An 18,518-nucleotide genomic window follows, 5' to 3' on the forward strand; every position below is an offset into this window, starting at 1 on the left:
CTTCACTCTACTAGTAGTCTGCTAAATTTGAATGTAAAGCAGAACTATTTTCTCCTTGCATTACAAATGGAACATCTGAAAGTCTTCTACAATTTCCAATTCTTATTTCTTGAAAGTAGCACACTGGATTACTCTTACAACAAATTTTTTAAAAAGCATTCAAAAATACCCTGTTAAAATGTACCTTCTGAGGCAGATACTCCTGACATACAGCTGCATTTAACTTCAAATTTTATCATGGGAATAAGCATAAATTGTTTATACATGGATCATGGATATTTATCCCTATGAAAACATTTGGCTTTGGAGAATAGTATGAAGAGGAGCTGTCTTGGGGTTGAGGTGGGAAGTAATGTACATGGGGTTATACAGTAGCCTTTTTCTTCAGCGATGTTTGCAGAGAATTCTTTTTTAGAGTTGAGGATTCTCAAAATGACTACGTCATTTAAGCACACAAAATTAGTGCCTTTTGAAAACTATGATTTAAATTTTCTGGTGGCAAGCATATCTAAGTGGATAAATTTATAAATAATCCAGTTTATTCCTGAGTCACTGTTGACCTGTGTACTCAGAGATGATAACTTTCTGTTTTGTTCAGCCACTTACTTTTGTACATATCTCAATGTTTGCACTTTTGGCTGAATTTTAATCGTTTGATTATATGTCTCTCTTTGGTCTGTGAAAAACACATTTTATTATTCATACACTCCTCATAGCAAAAATAGACCCATTTTTTAATTGATTAAGGGGTTGCATGCATGAGTGATAAGTGAATGCTAAGTTAGTTGTGTGACTTTGAGAAAACCACTTTTAGTCTCTCTAGACCTGAGCTATCCAATACAATATTGACTAGCTACATGTGGCCAGTAAGCACCTGAAATGTGGCTACATGTGTAAAATACACATCAGATTTTATGTCTAAAATACACATCAAATTTTGAAGACTTAATACCAAAAAAAAAACCTCACAAATAACAGTGTTCATGTTGATTGTATACTAAAATAATAATGTGTTGGGTATGTTAGGTTAAATAAAATAACTATTTAAATTATTATACCTGCATCTTTTTACACTTTTTTTTGTTTTCAAATAATTATAGAGCCCCAAAACAATTCAAAAATATTACAGAGAGTTTCTGAGTGCCTTTAACCAGTTTCCCCTCTGATAACATCTTACATAACTACAATACAATATCAAAATTTTAAAATTGACATTTATATAATACACACGCCTTATTCAGATTTCACCAGTTTGACATGCATATATTTTGTTGTGTATGTGTGTGTGTGTGTGTGTGTGCATGAGTTCCATACAATTTTATTCCATGTGTAGCTGCATAAGATCACCACTAAAATCGAGATGCACGACCATTCCATCACCACAAAGATCTCCCTTGTGCTACTCCTCAGTAAACCAATCCTTACCCTAACACCTCGTCACTAAACCCTAGCGAATCACAAGTTCTCCACTCTATAATTTCTTCACTTAAGGAATGTTATATAAAAGAATCATATTATGTATCCTTTTGAAATAGGTTTTTTTCCACTCATCATAATGTCCTTGAGATTCATCCTAGTTGTTGCATGTATCATTAGTTGTTCTTTTTATTGCTTAGTCATATTCATGGGATAGATTACCACAGTTTGTTTAACAGCCCAGTGCTGGAGATTTGGGCTGTTTCCAGTTTGAGGCTATTAAAAATAATCTGCTATGAACGTGCATCTATAGGATTTGTGTGAATGTAAGTTTTCATCTTTATGAAATGAATGCCAATTATGAAATGAATGCCAATAAGTGTGACTGCTTGGTCATATGTTAAATACATGCTTAGTATTTTTAGGAAACTAGTTGTTTAAGAACATAGGTGTATAGTGATATATCATTGTGGTTTTCATTTGTATTTCTCTAATAGCTAATAATATTCAATACCTTTTCATGGGCTTACTCGCCATCCATATATCCTCTTGTAAAATGTTCATTTCTCTTGCTGATTTTCTAATTGGATTGTGTTTTTTATTTGTTTCTTCTGGTTTTTTTACTGTTGGGTTTTGAAATATTTTTGCGTATTTTACATACAAGTCCTTTGTCAGATAAGAGATTTACAGATATTTTCTCCCAGGTTGTAGGTTATCTTTCCATCTTCTTAGCAGAGTCTTTTGCAGAGCAAATTTTTAATTTCAATGAAGTCCAATGTATCAACTGTTTTCTTTTGTGAATTCCTAGATCCCAAGTATTTTTTTTTCTTCTAAAAGATTTATAGCTTTATATTTTGATCCACTGATCCGTTTTGAGTTAAATTTTTTAAGTTGAGGGGTTTAGGTCAAGTTTCCGTGTTTGTCTATGGGTGTCCAATTGCTCCAGCAATTGCTTTTGAATTGCTTTTGCATCTTTGTCAAAGGGACATGGTTGTTTAGGTCTATTTCTAGGTTCTACATTCTGTTCCATTGATCTACAATATTCATCCCTTCACTAATACCAGTCTTGGTTAATAAATATTTATAATAAGCCTTGAAATCAGGTAGACTGTTTTCTCTTTATTCTTCCCTTTCAAATTTGTTTTAGCTATTGTAGTTCATTTGCCTTTTCATATAAACTTTAGAATAAGCTTGCATATATTCACAAATAATGTTGCTGAAATTTTGACAGGAATTGCATTAAATTGGGGGAGAAATTATATTTTTACTATATTGAGTCTTCCACTCCTTGAGTATGGTATGTTTTTCTCTCTTTATTTAGATCTCGGATTTCTTTCATCAGCATTTAGCAATTTTCAGTATACAAGTCTTGTCATGTTTTGTTAGATTTATACTTAAGCATGTCATTACTGTTGAGTTATTGTAAGTGGTAATGTGTTGGGGTTTTTTTGTTTGTTTATTTGTTTTTGAGACAGAATCTTGCTCTGTCGCCAGGCTGGAATGCAGTGATGCAATCTCGGCTCATTACAACCTCTGTCTCCCGGGTTCAAGCAATTCTCCTGCCTCAGCCTCTGGAGTTGCTGGGACTACAGGCACACAGCACCATACCCGGCTAATTTTTGTATTTTTAGTAGAGAGAGAGTTTCACCATGTTGGGCAGGATGGTCTTGATCTCTTGACCTTGTGATCTGCCCACCTCGGCCTCCCAAAGTGCTGGGATTACAGGCGTGAGCCACTGCACCCAGCTGGTATTGTGTTTTTAATTATGGCTCCAACATGTTCATCGCTAGTCTGAAAAATACAATTGATTTTTGTATGTTGATTTTGTCTCTGCAACTTTGCTGAACCTACCTGTTAGTTCTAGGAGGTATTTTTGTAGATTCCTTGAAATTTTATATGTAGATTGTGTCATCGGAAAATAGGAACAATTTTATTGCTTCTTTCCTAATCAACATGATTTTCTTTCTTTTTCTTACCTTATTACTCTAGCTGGGATTTTCAGTAGTGTGTTGAATAAAAGTGGTGAAAGTGCCTGCACTTGCATTGTTTACAAACTTAAGTGTAAAGTATTCAGACTTTTACTATTAATCATGCGGTTAGCTGTGGTCTTTTTGTAAATGTCCTTTATTATATTGAGGAAGTTATCCTCTATTCCAAGTTTGGCTAGAGTTTTTATCATAAATGAGTGTTGAATTATATCAAATGCTTTTTCTGAATAAATTGATGAAATCATGCGATTTTTCTACTTTAGCCTGTTAATGCAGTGTTTTATTAAAGTGACAAATTTTTGAATATTCAAACAGCCTTGCATTCCTGAAATAAACTCCAGTTGGTGTATGTGTGTATATATGTGTGTATATACATGTGGATGTACATTTATATATATTGCTAGATTCCATTTGCTAACATTTTTTTGAGGTTTTATTTCATCTGTGTTCATAAGGGATATTGGTCTGTAGTTTTCTCTTTGTTTGTACTGGATTTGTCTTTTTCCAGTCTCAGGGTACTATTAGCCTAATAAAATAAGTTGGGAAGTGTTCCCTCCTCCTTTTCTAGCTTCTGTAATAAAAAACATTGTAGAATATGTGTTAATTCCTCTTTAAATGTTTAAAAGCATCTAGGAGAGAGGATATATTTTGAGAGACTTTTTAAAATACAAATTAAAAATTATCTATTGGACAGAGCCATGTGTAGATCTTAGCCTTCGCACTTGCAAATCAAAGCTTTACAAGAGATGCTCTTCAAAGTCAATCCTTTACACCTCTACAACCCCATGATTTTAGGAATTGTTGTTTGACTTCTTTATGCAATGCAAAATGATATAGATAATCTTGTTTCTCTTTCTACTTACCTACATCATAGTTATTGGAAATGAAATAGTTCTGGAAAGCCCTTCAAATGCCTCAAAATAGAGGCAAGGTTATTATTGTTTTTAAAATGAATACCAATATGTTAACATTTCTATAGGAAGTAGTTGGTAAGCAAGGATTTCTCTGAAGGAGCTTATTGCAGGTGCTAATCAGCTCACACTATTTTTTACTGTCTGTGCTGAAAAAAGAATTAATTACTTCAGTAACCTCACTTCTTCACATACCTAAATAATGCATACCCCTACTCTGTGGAGAATAAACTAAATTTGATAGAGAAAAGTTTAATGCGTAGCTAAAGATAGCACTGTAATCTCCTTGAAAGAACTCTCAGCACTCTCCTCCCTCTTTTTAAACAGACTTTCCTTTTCTGAAACTGCTAATGAATGGTTCTTGTATCCTTGTGATTCCCTCCCTCATTGTATATCCTCCCACATATTTCCAAAGACTATTAAAGTTCATTTTCTTCCAATATTCATAAGTAATTTTCCTGAAATCCATTGGATCCTTACCAGAACAACTGCAATGACCTGTCCCCGAAAGTCTTGTTTTCTAGAAGCATTGTTTAAAATTAAGACAGTGCCTTTGAGCTTCAGGTACAAGATATATAAAGTTCTCACTCCATCACTACAAAGTTCCCCAGTGGTCTAGTCATCTCTCATTGAAACTGTTTCCCTTAAAATATGTGTTTCTCCATCATTCCACAAAAAGGGCATTTTTTTTTTTTTTTTTTTTTTTTTTTTTAAGACGGAGTCATTCACTCTGTTGCCCAGATGGGAGTGCAGTGGCACAATCTCAGCTCACTGCAACCTCCATCTCCCGGGTTGAAGTTATTCTCCTGCTTCAGCCTCCTGAGAAGCTGGGATGACAGATGTATGCCACCATGCCCAACTAATTTTTGTATTTTTAGTAGAGATGGGGTTTTGCCATGTTGGCCAGGCTAATCTCGAACTCCCGGCCCTAAGCAAACTGCTTGCCTTGGCCTCCCAAAGTGCTGGGATTATAGGTGTGAGCCACCGCGCTGGGCCAAAAAGGGCATTCTTGAAGGTCATTGATGATTTTCGTCTCCAAAATTCAGTAGTCTACCTCCCTCCCGTCCTTTTGAAGAATTTTATATTGTTTACCAAAACTCCTCGACAAGTTCTCCTGCCTTATTTCCTATTATGTAGACTCTCTTTTCACCTACCTTCCTGTTTTTCTCTTCTCATTATCTAATCATATGAATTCTATGGTTCCTTAAAATGTTCTTAAACCTGTCTTTCATTACTGTCTATTTGTTCAAGTATTCAATTCCAGTTTCAACTATAACTTCTATGCTGACTATTCTCAAATCTCTCTTCGTCTTCTCATCTGAACTACAGTCCCAAATCTTCAGGTTCAGTTAGGATTTTTACTTGTATGCCCCGCACAACACCACAAACTGGACATGACTGAAACCAAACTCCTCTGCTTCCCCTCCGCCTTTCCTGTCGAATGGCTTCAAGATTCTCTGCTTCAATAAGTCTCTAACCTGGAAGACTGAGTCATCTTTAATTAAAGACTCTTTTTATCTGAGAACCAGGCACCAAATCAAGCACATTTTTTCCCTAGAAACTAGGATTAGGTGGAAGGGAAAAGACCTTGAAGCTAACCATATCCATGTTTACATTTATTCATGTTTAAAGTTATTTACCGCAACTTTGCGTGAACTTGGATATATTATATAACATCTCTGAGCTTCAATGTTTTCACATGAAAAAGATGAAAAATACATACTATGAAGTTGCTGTGGTAATTTAATGAGATAATACACTTAAAATGTTTGGCATACAGTAGAACTCAGAAATGTTAGTTGCTTCTCAGACGCAGTTTTTCTATCTGTTCCATTCTCCGAGTTCCCACTGCTAAACTACCACACTCTGTTCAAGTCCCTCAGTCCCATGTACTTGAAATATCAAAAACAAAGCCCCGATTTTTCAACCCCACTTTCCTGCACTCTACTTTCTCCAAAGGGACCCACTTCCCTCATTAATGTCATATGACTCCTTCATTCTAAGTTTACCACTGTTTTACCATATTAACTTGATAGTTCATTGACTGTCCTTGAGGTTCGTAAAAGTTCCCTTTTCCTTTCCCCTGACCCAAACCATCCTTCTCCATTTCTCCTTTCTCCTTAACCTGAATTTTTTTGTCCTAGTCCTCCAGGCTGCCCTGATTTCTTCCCAAAGGCCACACTGGGTTTTTTTCCCTGAAACTTTAAGATCCTTCTATCTCTAATTTCATACCTCCTATAGTATCAGATCAAACCCACTCCCCTTATAGGTCTTTGCCTCAACTCTCCAGCCTCTCCAACCTCCCTTCAGCCCTTCTTGCCTGCAACCATTATTAACACCTAATAGCATTCTAATTTGTGTTTGTTGGGCTAATTGTCTTAGTCTGGTCAGGCTGCTCTAACAAAACACCATTAACTGGATGGCCTATAAACAACAGGAATTTATTTCTCACAGCTCTGGAGTCTGGGAAGTCCAAAATCAAGTCACCAGCAGACTTGGTGTCTGGTAAAGGCCCACTTCCCGGTTCACAGACGGCCACCTTTTCATTGTAACCTCACATCGCAAAAAAGGCATGGGGTTTCTCTCAGGCCTGTTTTATAAGGGCAAGCTAATTCCATTCATGAGAGCTGTACTCTCATGACCAAGTCACCTCCCAAAGGCCCCATCTCCTAACACTATCACCTTTGGGGTTAGGATTTCAACATAGGAACTTCGGGGGAACAAAAATATTCAAACCACATTTGATGTTCCACATCAGTGCTTACAAGCACTTGGGTTTCATATATTAATAACATTTCAAAGCCTAATTAGGCTACTGGCCATTAGATTTACATTCTTTCTTGCCCTAGGCGAGACCTTTAAAAATAATTTGAAATCCTTATTTCATTTTAAAAGTATATTTTACAAAAAATAGTAGGGCATAATGTTAGAATAAAAAAGTTTATATTGAATAAATTTAGATTTGGGTAAAAAAATTCTATTATCCTTGTTTGTTTGTTTTTTTTGTTTGTTTTTTGTTTTTTTCATTTTGATATGGACCAGAGGAAGCTATCAGGAAAATCCTTGGACAGGGAATCTCCATGATTGTCTCTCTATACCTACTGTTTCTATAACAGGGATAATTGATACTTGGAGAGTTCCTACTATGAACCAATTAGTAAAACTTTGTGTGTGTCTGTGTGTGTGTATGAGACAGGTACTAGTATGCCATTCTATACACAGCAAAACTAAGACATAATTTTCTCATGACTCACAGTGAATAAATGGTGAAAGTGATATTTGGACCCAGTTATTTAAGGTCCAGTGTTCTTGATTGCTAACTACACCACACTGCTGCTACTTCTTTAGACTCTGTGGTATGAGTATGATTCTATATACAAAACAAACATATCAATACGTACAATGATAATTGCAATGTTTGCCATAATACAGCACATCTATTGAACAGAATAATGGCCAGATATATATCATCCCAAGGAAACTACTTCTATAAAGAGTATTTATAAATTGTAAAGTGCTGTACAGATGCAAAACCAACTGTAATTATTATCATCAACAATGCTAACTGGAATTCCATAAGTCAAGTTTGCCTTAGACCATCACAGCAGATTTATTAAATAAAACACTATCAATATGATTTCTAAGGGAGTCCCATATATGAGACTATTTTAGGCCAGCAACATTAACTCATCTTTAAGAGAGTTTTGTAGAAATTGGAGTGATGGCAAATTAGCCCAATTCACTGCCTGCAATATTTCACTCTCTTACTGTTGCCTCTAAGATTATAGGGACTGCCCTAAGCAAAATGGTAGAAACCGTCTTAAACATACTCTTGTCTTTCCTTACATAACCCTTTTTATCTTACCTTGGGGGAAACTTTACATATTCTTCCCATCTTTCCCACTCTCTGCCCTAAAAGAATCTTTTAGCCAGCTGCTCCACTGGAAAGCATCTAACCGACAAATTCACATTTTTGTGTTTTGTTTTTCCAGGACCATGCTAATAACATACCAAGCCATAAGCCATAGGGATATATATTCAGTGGGAATATTTCAGATACAGTGAATAAGGCCGTTGTAGAGATATTTAGAGCAAAGAACATCACATTGGTGGCCCTTAATTTAGCTGACAAATATTTTTTCCAACTGATAAGGGCAATTGTAAATGGTAATGAATCATTCTGAAAGCACAATCCCTCTCAGTATCTTCAATACCCACAAGTCTTCTACCAGTTCTGTGTCATCACAGTAATTCGCCACAATGAGTTCCACCTTAAAGCGCACTGCTCTCTACCCAGATTTTACAACTACCCCTCTCCCAACAATATGACTCTTCTTCACTTCACTTTCATGGCTTCTTCTATTTTTCTGTATCACCCACATAAAACAAGAATAGAAGCAAGTCACTTCGTAGTAAAGGAGTAATGTCCTGTACTATTTTCCTGACTGGCCACAAGTCAACAAATGGTTCTAAATTTTTACTCTCAATAATTTGCTGAGTACCTTCGGTCAATTCCAGAAAGAATTTGGAACCTCAATTTCACTCTCTGTAATAAGGGAGAACAAAATGACCTCTGATGTACCCAACACCTGTAGAATTCTACAGTTCTGTAATATTAAATATTATTCAAAGTAAAGACGAAGGCATAAAGACAGAGAAACATAATACATCCTTCGAGAGGTAAAAACCACGTGTAACTAAACAAATTTCCTTTTAAAATAGTTAATAAACTAGAAGACATTGAGAATGCCTTAAAATTCCTAGTACAATTCATGGAGAAGTATGGAGGAGTTGTAATGTGACTTGATCAGAATATATCTGGCTGAACAACCAGATGAAAAAAAAATTGGTTAGGTAATTTGTATTTATCCAGACCAGTGGTTTCCAAAATACATTCCAAAGAACACTACTAATTGTAAAAAATAATAATAAAGATTGAATTTAAATGCAAACTGAGCCCTTGAGGGTTGTCTGGACTTAGTGACTCATTCCATAAAATAGAGTATGGAAAGGGAGAAATAATAATTTTACAGTGTAGAAAACATGAATAACACAAATTATCCAAGGGACCGAGGTTGACATTACCAATGATGGGTCACAATGACATCAGGTACCTATCTCCCCAATATGATGTGATGACACAGGCTCTTCATCTCTGTGATATTTTCTTCCAAAAGCCCATAACCCCAGTCTAATCATGAGAAGTTACATCAAGCATACCTTTTTGAAGGACATTCTACAAAATTCCTGATCATTACTACTCAAAATTGGAAAGATTATGAAAAATAAGAAAAAACTGAGAAACTCTCACAAACTGTACATAACTAAATGCAGTATGGTGTCTTGGAGTGGATCTTGAAACTGAAAAAATACATTAATGGAAAACTGGTAACATAAAGTTTGGAATTTAGGTAATGGTAACACACCAATAGTGTTTTCCTATATTTGACAAATGTATCATGATAATGAGATATGATAAGATTAGAGGAAACTGAAACTGGCTGAGGCTATACAGGAACCTCTCTGCACTACTTCCGTAACTGTTCTGTAAATCTGAAATTATTCCAAATAAAAAGCTTATTTAAATAATTGATGAAGATATCCATTAGCAAATTCATTTGGGGAACTTTGGATTAAACAACTGATTTTTCTCAATGTCTGTAATTATCATAGCTCCTAAAATATCCAATAAGCATTGTGATTTTAACAGAGAGAATATAGGGTGCTGTGTTTCCCAAACATATTTGACCAGAAACCTTTTTATTTCTTCAAATAGCATCTTTTACAAAAAGTACTGACACAGAGAAGTTTTCTCCCAAGGTGTCACAGACTTCTGTCCTATACTAGACCATGATGAAATTTTAATCAGTGACTGACTGAAGAGACAAAGATGCTATGAACATTAAATTGGCAGAAGACTTGAAACTAGAGGCTAATATGATGGATGAGAGAATAATCATTAAAATTATATTTAATAGGCTACCTCAATTGACCAAACTTAATAAGATGACTATAAAAGGATACATATATAGTCTTCATTTAGGTAAGCAAATTAAAAAAAAAAAATCAGCTGAGTAAGTAAAAGAAGCAAGAACTTAAATGCCCGTCATGTTACTGTGAGTAGCTTTGTGTCTCAGGAGTTCTTAGGTAAAATTAGTAGAATTGTTGTGCTCAGTAAAGATGCCCTAATAGTAGGAGTAATGCCATTCCTGCAGATTGTTTGCTTGTTTTTTCATTTGTTTTTTAGTTCTGCGTGCTACATTGTAAATGGTCCTCAATGAACCATTTCCAAAGGAGAGGCAATAGGATGATGTGTGTCTTGGAAACCATGTCATAGCAAGAAACGTTGAAGAAACTGGAAATGTTGCCCTGATGCACAGAAACCTTTGACAGAGGCCGGGGGCGGTGGCTCACACCTGTAATCCCAGCACTTTGGGAGGCCAAGGCGGGTGGATCACCTGAGGTCAGGAGTTCGAGACCAGGCTGGCCAACATGGTGAAACCCCGTCTCTACTAAAAATACAAAAAATTAGCCAGGCGTGGTGGCAGGCACCTGTAATACCAGATACTCAGGAGGCTGAGGCAGGAGAATCACTTGAACCGGGGAGGCCAAGGTTGCAGCGAGCCAAGATCACGCTATTGCACTCCAGCCTGGCCAACAAGAGTGAAACTCCATCTCAAAAAAAAAAAGAAAAGAAAAAGAAAAAAAAGAAAACTTTGACAGATCCTTAAGTACACAAGGATACAGGAGAATCAAGCCTATTCTGTATAACTTCAGAACTCAGAAGGACTTAAGGGCACAGGAAACCGCACGTTTTGGTTCAAAAAAACTTTTGTAACCATTAAACAGCCTTATAACGGAATGGATATTCTTGAAATGAAGTGAGCTCCCTGCCTCTGGGAGTGTCTAAATGGAAGCTGGATATCCCTCTGTCCAGACTGCTGCTAGAATGTCTTCTACGTGTACCTAATAAATGAGTTCTACACAGCCTTCCAGTGCTAAGGTCTCAGAAGCTATCAAACCACAGGGAAGGAAAAAAAAATGAAGAGGCACTGAGAAAAGTGACAAACCACTAAAAATAGCCCCTAAAGTACCTTAGGCACCGCTTTACCTCTCTTCTAACCATCATCCCTGTAATAATATCTGGAAACTGCCTAAACAAGTGTTGACATTTAGTTGATGAATTAAGGCAAAACGCTGTCCTAGAGTGTGCACCTAAGAGATTTCTGATTAGTAGAATTAAAGTTACACTAGAGGACAGGGAATGATGAATTTATCCTGACAAAGTACTGTATTCACTCCAAAAGAAATTTACCAAAATAAATAAACACACGAATATATAAATAAATAGTTTTTCTTTAAATGCATTATTTTTTTCTCTTAGGGAAATAACTGGCTTATATAAAGGACAATGTGTATATGGTGTGTATGTTGAAGGCGTGCTTCAAGGTTGCTCTCAAGCTGAGCCAGAACTATCACGAGAAGAGTGAAAGGGGCATCCAGCACCCAGAAGTTAAGGAGGCATTAGGGTCCTGTAAGTGCTGGCAGGGTCAGCCCGTGAGAGTGAGTGCCTCTTTAAATTTGCGTCACAGACGCCTGCTTACCTCACCCCAGTCCAATCCCTGTGATTGGTCAGGCCATCAAAGCCTCGCCCCTTCGACGTCAAACACTGGCTTCTGGGGCAACTGCTGCGTAGCTGCGCGACTAGCACCCGGAAACAATTGCCACCGCCATCTTTTGGTGCGGAAGGTGACAGGAAAGAGGCCGCAGACCTGAACTTCCAACCGTATGTAGGCGAGAAGCCGGTGCCGATACTCCCACTATCCCACAATGTCCCACCAGGCCCCAGAGTGGAAGAGGGCGGAGGCTAATCCAAGAGACCTTGGGGCCAGCCGGGATGCCAGGGGCAGCAGAGGCAGTGGCTGGAGTGGCCTCTTCGGCCATCAGGGACCGAGAGCAGCAGGCTCCCGTGAACCACCACTCTGCTTTAAAATAAAGAACAATATGGTTGGTGCGGTCATTGGTTACAGTGGATCAAAAATACAAGATCTACAACATTCGACAAACACTAAAATACAGATCATAAAGGGGGAATCTGAAGCAAAAGTCAGAATTTTTGGCAATAGGGAAATGAAGGCAAAGGCCAAAGCGGCTATAGAAGCACTTACTAGAAAACAAGAAAGCTACAACTCAGAATCCAGTGTGGATAATGCTGCATCCCAATCCCCTATTGGAAGAAATCTAGGCAGAAATGACATTGTTGGAGAAGCTCAGCCATTGTCCAATTGGGATCGCATTGGGGCAGCAGTCGTGGAGTGCGAAAAGAGAAAATGGGCAGATCTACCACCAGTTAAGAAAAACTTTTACATAGAATCCAAAGCAACAAGCTGCATGTCTGAAATGCAGGTGATTAACTGGAGAAAGGAAAATTTCAACATAATGTGTGATGACTTGAAAAGTGGTGAAAAGCGTCTCATCCCAAAACCAACTTGTAGGTTTAAAGACGCTTTTCAGCAATACCCTGATCTTCTGAAAAGCATAACAAGGGTAGGGATTGTAAAGCCAACACCAATTCAGTCACAGGCATGGCCAATTATTCTACAAGGAATAGATCTTATAGAAGTTGCACAAACCGGAACAGGGAAAACATTGTCCTATTTAATGCCTGGGTTTATTCATCTTGATTCTCAACCAATATCTAGAGAGCAAAGGAATGGGCCTGGGATGCTAGTCCTTACACCCACTAGAGAGTTGGCTCTTCAGGTGGAAGCTCAATGTTCAAAGTATTCATATAAAGGTCTCAAAAGCATTTGCATATATGGTGGTAGAAATAGAATTGGACAAATAGAAGACATTAGCAAAGGTGTAGATATCATTATTGCAACTCCTGGGAGGCTGAATGACCTACAAATGAATAACTCTGTCAACCTAAGAAGCATAACCTACTTGGTTATAGATGAGGCAGATAAAATGCTGGATATGGAATTTGAACCCCAGATAATGAAGATTTTATTAGATGTGCGCCCAGACCGACAGACTGTTATGACAAGTGCAACTTGGCCAGATACTGTACGTCAACTAGCACTTTCTTATTTGAAAGATCCTATGATTGTTTATGTTGGTAATCTGAATCTAGTTGCTGTAAATACAGTGAAGCAAAATATAATTGTTACCACAGAAAAAGAAAAACGAGCTCTCACCCAAGAGTTCGTAGAGAACATGTCACCCAACGACAAAGTCATCATGTTTGTCAGCCAAAAACATACTGCTGATGACTTGTCAAGCGACTTCAATATCCAAGGCATATCTGTAGAATCATTACATGGCAACACTGAACACAGTGATCAAGAGCGAGCATTAGAGGACTTTAAAAGTGGAAACATAAAGATACTGATTACAACTGATTTCGTACCCCGAGGTCTTGATCTTAATGATGTCACACATGTATATAATTACGATTTCCCAAGGAATATTGAAGTATATGTACACAGAGTAGGGTACATTGGACGGGCAGGAAAGACTGGCACATCAGTTACCCTCATCACTCAGAGAGATTCGAAAATGGCCGGTGAATTGATTAAAATTCTGGACAGAGCAAATCAGAGTGTTCCGGAAGATCTTGTAGTAATAGCTGAGCAATACAAGTTAAATCAACAAAAGAGGGACACAGAAACACGATCAAGAAAACCTGGACAAAGACGCAAGGAGTTTTATTTTTAAGTTGAAAAGTTGTACCAGGCTACTGGAAGATTCCAGGCATGTTAAAGATATGCAGTATTGAATATATGTAAGGAAGTATTGGAAACATACTAGCCATTTAAAGACATAACTAATTCTTAAATAATACTGCTAAACTTTCAATATTGTGTATGTTCCTTAATATTAAAAAAAGTCTCAAAAAATGAGAGAGTGAGAGACTATGTGAAGAGAAAGTAAACGTTATGTGTTGGTTAAAGTTTAATTTCTCTTAATAATACTTTTATTTTAGGTTTGGGGGTATATGTGAAGGTTTGTTAAAGAAACACGTGTCATGGGGGTTTATCAACTTTCAATATTGTGTATGTTCCTTAATTTTAAAAAAAATTCTCAAAAATGAGAGAGTGAGAGACTATGTGAAGAGAAAGTGAATGTTATGTGTTGGTTAGAGTTTAATTTCTCTTAAAAATACTTTTATTTTAGGTTTGGGGGTATATGTGAAGGTTTGTTAAAGAAACACGTGTCATGGGGGTTTATCAACTTTCAATATTGTGTATGTTCCTTAATTTTAAAAAAAAGTCTCAAAAATGAGAGAGTGAGAGACTATGTGAAGAGAAAGTAAATGTTATGTGTTGGTTAGAGTTTAATTTCTCTTAAAAATACTTTTATTTTAGGTTTGGAGGTATATGTGAAGGTTTGTTAAAGAAACACATGTCATGGGGGTTTATCAACTTTCAATATTGTGTGTGTTCCTTAATTTTAAAAAAAAGTCTCAAAAATGAGAGAGTGAGAGACTATGTGAAGAGAAAGTAAATGTTATGTGTTGGTTAAAGTTTAATTTCTCTTAAAAATCCTTTTATTTTAGGTTTGGGGGTATATGTGAAGGTTTGTTAAAGAAACACGTGTCATGGGGGTTTATCAACTTTCAGTATTGTGTATGTTCCTTAATTTTAAAAAAAGTCTCAAAAATGAGAGAGTGAGAGACTATGTGAAGAGAAAGTAAATGTTATGTGTTGGTTAGAGTTTAATTTCTCTTAAAAATACTTTTATTTTAGGTTTGGGGGTATATGTGAAGGTTTGTTAAAGAAACACGTGTCATGGGGGTTTATCAACTTTCAATATTGTGTATGTTCCTTAATTTTAAAAAAAAGTCTCAAAAATGAGAGAGTGAGAGACTATGTGAAGAGAAAGTAAATGTTATGTGTTGGTTAAAGTTTAATTTCTCTTAAAAATACTTTTATTTTAGGTTTGGGGGTATATGTGAAGGTTTGTTAAAGAAACACGTGTCATGGGGGTTTACTGTACATATTATTTCGTCACCCAGGTATTAAGCCCAGTGCCCAATAATTATCTTTTCTGCTCTTCTCCCTCCTTCCACCCTCCCCCATCAGCTAGACCCCGGTGTCTGCTGTTTCCTTCTTTGCGTTCATAAGTTCTCATCATTTACTTCCCACTTATAAGTGAGAACGTGGTATTTGAGTTTCTGTTCTTGTGTTAATTTTATAGTCTGCCATGTCCATTTGTCTTCTCTAAAACACTTGGTAGAAGACAACAATGGTGCTTTTCTGGCTTTAAAATTGTTGTACTAAATTGAAGCATAGCTTCAAGCTTATCCAGTCAAAATATTCTCTTTTCCCCCCAGCAGCTGGTGCCACAACAGTTCTTAAAGTTATTTCCACTATCATTCTCTACTTGTTTTAATTCATTAGAAAATAAGTGCTAAATTTTTTAGAAGATTCCACAATTCTATTTTTATCAGAATGATGTCACCAACAGAGCAGGATGTCTGACTCACTGGGAATCAGGTCCTTGTATGCATTTTGTCACTATCCCTTGGTTAAAACTCTGAGGAAATCACTTGCCTTCTCTAGGCCTCAATTTCTCTACTCATAAAATGGGACAGTTTTATTAATTTAGAGGTCTCTTTTACCTCTAAAATTTGGTGATATTATAACTAAAACTGTATACCCCAGCCTTGTATTAACACTTTTTTGTCTAATCTAGGAGAAATTGCATCCTTGTATAATTGAATAAAACAATCCTTTTCAATGACAAGAATAGTGCATTCTGCATTTTTATTGATTTTGCAATTCAACTGGTAGGTTTTCATTTTATTCTTTGCTTTTCTTTTCATCATGCTTTATTTTAATTCAGTTTGAAGGTCAAAACCATATATATACAGATACATATATCAGGGAAAAAATTAAAGTGAAAGAAAAATTTATCTACTGGGAAAAACATTAAAACCAATCAAATAAGGGCTGGGCGAGGTGGCTTACCCCTGTAATCCCAGCACTTTGGGAGGCCGAGGCGGGCGGATCATCTGAGGTCAGGAGTTCAAGACCAGCCTGACCAACATGGAAAAACCCTGTCGCTACTAAAAATACAAAATTAGCTGGGTGTGGTGGCACATGCCTGTAATCCCAGCTACTCGGGAGGCTGAGGCAGGAGAATCAGTTGAACCCGGGAGGCAGAGGTTGCAGTGAGCTGAAATCGTGCCATTGCACTCCAGGCTGGGAAACAAGAGCAAAACTCTGTCTCAAAAAAAAAAAAAACAAATGACATTTTTGCCATAAGAACCAATTTTAGTAAAACTCTTCCTAATTTTATCTATAATTCTACCTCTTATGCCTTATTTAGAAGCAAGGTGCTTCTCACACCTGCAAAAAGAAATCCCTACAAAGATGTTAAGTAAACTTTAAAATTCAGTGTTCATGAAAACATTAGAATTAGTTAACATTTCTGGTAAAATCAAGAGAAAAATTAAGGCAACAATCTTTTTTCCCCAGCATGCCTTACCTGTGACTACAAATAAGTCAGAAAATAAGGGAAAGAAAGAAGTAAATGCTCTAGGTATAGGTATTTAAGGCTTAAAGTATGGACTTTAAAGGCTTTTTAAAATGTGGACCTTAATATCTCTGGATAAAATTAATAACAATGGTTAACATTTTTGAGTGATACATACCTGGCGCTTTATCTCCTAATCTCTAATATTTATAAGAACCCCACTCGGAAGGAAATCTTACCCCTATTTTGCAGAGGATGAAGCAAAGTCAGAGGAGCTAACTTGCCTAAAGGCCCTAAACTTGATTAAAGAGAAATTAAGTGATATTTAGAGGACTTAAGGGGTATTTTGACGTGGAAGTGCCTGATTCCAATATTTATATTTTTTAATTTTAGTATAGTTATTATGTTTAAAGGCAATATGCTTGACTTGAGGTTCTCTACAAGTTCAGATTTAGTGAAATAAGTGTGTGCAAATTTAATGCAAAGGCAATCTATAGCAGAACTGTAATAGAAGCTCAAATGGCTTAGTGCTGTTCACTCAGAGGAGAAATGATAAATGTTTAGCAAGTTAGAGTATATGTTATTTTCCAGAATTATTCTTAGGGGCAATGCTATATTTGTTAGAAAAGAATGCAACAACTCAACCACTTGAGATAGTATATTTCCATAATCATGTCTAAGTAACAGTTACAAGAAAAATTATCACTCAATGTCTATGAGTAAGAAAATGAGAGATGTATGCATTTCTTCTACAACATAACGCTGGACAGAAGAACTAGTGTATAGAGAAAGATAAGCAGAAATAGTGCAATGACTGTTAACCAAGGGTGATTTTGCTCCCCAGGGGAGCTTTGACAATATCTGTGGACAGTATTGGTTGTTACAGCTATGGGTAGGGGGTGAGGTGCTCCTAGCATCTAGTGGGTAGAGGCTGAACACCCTACAATCTACAGGACAGCCCCTCACAACAAAGAATTATCTGGCACAAAACAATAGTGCTGAGATGGGGAATCCCTGAGACAGCATAAGAAAAACAACCAAAACCAACTGCTTCGTAACCAAAAAGGCACGTCAAAGAAAAAAAAGAATAGAGGGTTTCTAAGTTATATCTTGTGGGTTTTGCAGAGAAAAAGTATCCCTACAAACTTCCTGTCTTTGGTGTAGTCTGCATCAGTGGTTCTCTACCAGGCCCAGTTTTGTCATTGTCTGGAGACAGATTTGGTGGGTTGTTGTGTTAGTCCATTTTCATACTGCTATGAAGAAATACCCAAGACTGGGTAATTTATAAAGAAAAAGAGGTTTAATGGACTCACAGTTCCACATGGCTGGGGAGGCCTCACAATTATGGTGGAAGGTGAAGGAGGACAAAAGGTGCATCTTACACGGTGAGCAGGCAAGAGAGTTTGTGTAGGGGAACCCTCGTTTATAAACCATCAGATCTCATGAGACTATCATGAGAACAGCGTGGGAAAGACCCGCCCCCATGATTCAATTACCTCCCACCAGTTCCCTCCCATGACATGTGGGAATTATGAGAGCTGCAATTCGAGATGAGATTTGGGTGGGGACGCAGCCAAACCATATCATTCTGTCCCTGGCCCCTCCCAAATCTCATGTCCTCACATTTCAAAACCAATCATGGCTTCCCAACTGTCTCTCAAAGTCTTAACTCATTTCAGCATTAACTCAAAAGTCCACAGTTCAAAGTTTCATCTGAGAC

At 36.9% G+C, this 18,518-nt stretch overlaps 1 protein-coding gene across 1 annotated transcript; it reads left to right on the plus strand.

Moving 5' to 3' along the window:
• Nucleotides 1-11,971: 11,971 nt before the first annotated feature.
• On the plus strand, nt 11,972-14,269 carry DDX53 (DEAD-box helicase 53). Its single transcript, XM_002831454.5, has one exon. It carries the CDS (start codon nt 12,146-12,148, stop codon nt 14,033-14,035), a length of 1,890 nt encoding a protein of 629 aa, XP_002831500.2. The 5' UTR covers nt 11,972-12,145; the 3' UTR covers nt 14,036-14,269.
• The last annotated feature ends 4,249 nt before the right edge of the window (nt 14,270-18,518 follow it).

Source organism: Pongo abelii, chromosome X, assembly GCF_028885655.2.
Source record: "Pongo abelii isolate AG06213 chromosome X, NHGRI_mPonAbe1-v2.0_pri, whole genome shotgun sequence".
Taxonomy (NCBI): Eukaryota; Metazoa; Chordata; class Mammalia; order Primates; family Hominidae; genus Pongo; species Pongo abelii.

What these genes read in the sequence shown, in the direction of transcription:
- DDX53 (XM_002831454.5), top strand. Translation starts at nt 12,146, where the DNA reads ATGTCCCACCAGGCCCCAGAGTGGAAGAGGGCGGAGGCTAATCCAAGA.